The sequence below is a fragment of the Nothoprocta perdicaria genome, unplaced genomic scaffold (genome assembly GCF_003342845.1).
Source record: "Nothoprocta perdicaria isolate Ctin4 unplaced genomic scaffold, notPer1 scaffold_613, whole genome shotgun sequence".
NCBI lineage: Eukaryota > Metazoa > Chordata > Aves > Tinamiformes > Tinamidae > Nothoprocta > Nothoprocta perdicaria.
In genome coordinates, this window is record NW_020455881.1 from 6479 (window position 1) to 7972 (window position 1494).

At 65.9% G+C, this 1494-nt stretch overlaps 1 protein-coding gene across 1 annotated transcript in view; it reads left to right on the plus strand.

Moving 5' to 3' along the window:
• Window positions 1-1225: 1225 nt before the first annotated feature.
• LOC112956263 (MAP/microtubule affinity-regulating kinase 4-like) overlaps window positions 1226-1494 on the plus strand; it is a 6473-nt gene continuing 6204 nt past the window's right edge. Inside the window, exon 1 of the mRNA XM_026049764.1 lies at window positions 1226-1489. Within this exon, the coding sequence (XP_025905549.1) occupies window positions 1226-1489 (264 nt within the window). The remainder of the gene's footprint in view (window positions 1490-1494) is intronic.

The window sequence follows — 1494 nt, forward strand, 5'->3', positions numbered from 1 at the left end:
GGACGGCTGTGCAAGGGACCGGTGTGCAAGGAGGGGTGTGCAAGGGACCGGTGTGCAAGGAGGGGTGTGCATGGGATGGGTGTGCAAGGAGGGATGTGCAAGGGACCGGTGTGCAAGGAGGGGTGTATGCGGAGTGAGTGTGCAAGGGACGGGTGTGCATGGGATGAGTGTGCAAGGAGGAGTGTGCAAGGAGGAGTGTGCATGGGACGGGTGTGCAAGGAGGGGTGTGCAAGGAGGGGTGTGCATGGGATGGGTGTGCATGGGATGGGTGTGCACGTGGGTGTGCAAGGAGGGGTGTGCAAGGGACCGGTGTGCAAGGAGGGATGTGCATGGGACCGATGTGCAAGGAGGGGTGTGCGTGGGACGAGTGTGCAAGGGACCCGTGTGCAAAGAGGAGTGTATGCGGAGTTAGTGTGCAAGGAGGGATGTGCAAGGGACCGGTGTGCAAGCAGGGGTGCGCATGGGACAGGTGTGCACGTGGGTGTGCAAGGAGGGGTGTGCAAGGAGGGGTGTGCATGGGACGGGTGTGCAAGAAGGGTGTGCCTGGGATGAGTGTGCAAGGAGGGGTGTGCATGGGACGGGTGTGCACGTGGGTGTGCAAGGAGGGGTGTGCAAGGGACCGGTGTGCAAGGAGGGGTGTGCATGGGACGAGCGTGCAAGGGACCGGTGTGCAAAGAGGAGTGTGTGTGGAGTTAGTGTGCAAGGAGGGATGTGCAAGGGACCGGTGTGCAAGGAGGGCGTGCAAAGGACTGGTGTGCACGGGGGTGTGCGAGGAGGGGTGTGCAAGGAGGGGTGTGCAAGCGACCGGGGTGCACGTGGGTGTGCAAGGAGGCGTGTGCATGGGACGGTGTGCAAGGGACCTGTGTGCATGTGAGTGTGCACGGGAGTGTGCAAGGAGGGGTGTGCCCAAGGGAGCAAGGGGCACGGGGGTGTGCAAGGGGCTGCTGTGCATGTAGGTGTGCAAGGAGGGGTGTGCAGGGACGGGTGTGCAAGGAGGGGTGTGCGCTGCACGGGTGTGCAAGGACGGGTGTGCGCAGGGGTGTGCAAGGAGGGCGTGCAAAGGACTGGTGTGCACGGGGGTGTGCGAGGAGGGGTGTGCAGGGACGGGTGTGCAAAGGGCCGCCCCATCGCTGTAACGAGCTCTCCCGGCCTCAGCCTTCCCCCAATGCATCCCTGTGGGCCGCCCATCACTGTAATGAGCTCGTGCAGCCTCAGCCCTCCGCCAATGCATCCCCCTGGGCGCCGCCGTGTCCCGAGCCGGCGCGGCCTCAGCGCTGACCCGCGGCCCCGGTGCCCGCAGCTGGCGGGCAGCCGCTCCGAGAAGGGCTCGGGCTGGTCGAGCCGCTCGCTCGGCGCCCGCTGCCGCAACTCGCTGGCCGCCGGCGCCGACGAGCAGCCCCACATCGGCAACTACCGCCTGCTGCGCACCATCGGCAAGGGCAACTTCGCCAAGGTCAAGCTGGCGCGCCACATCCTCACCGGGCGCGAGGTGGG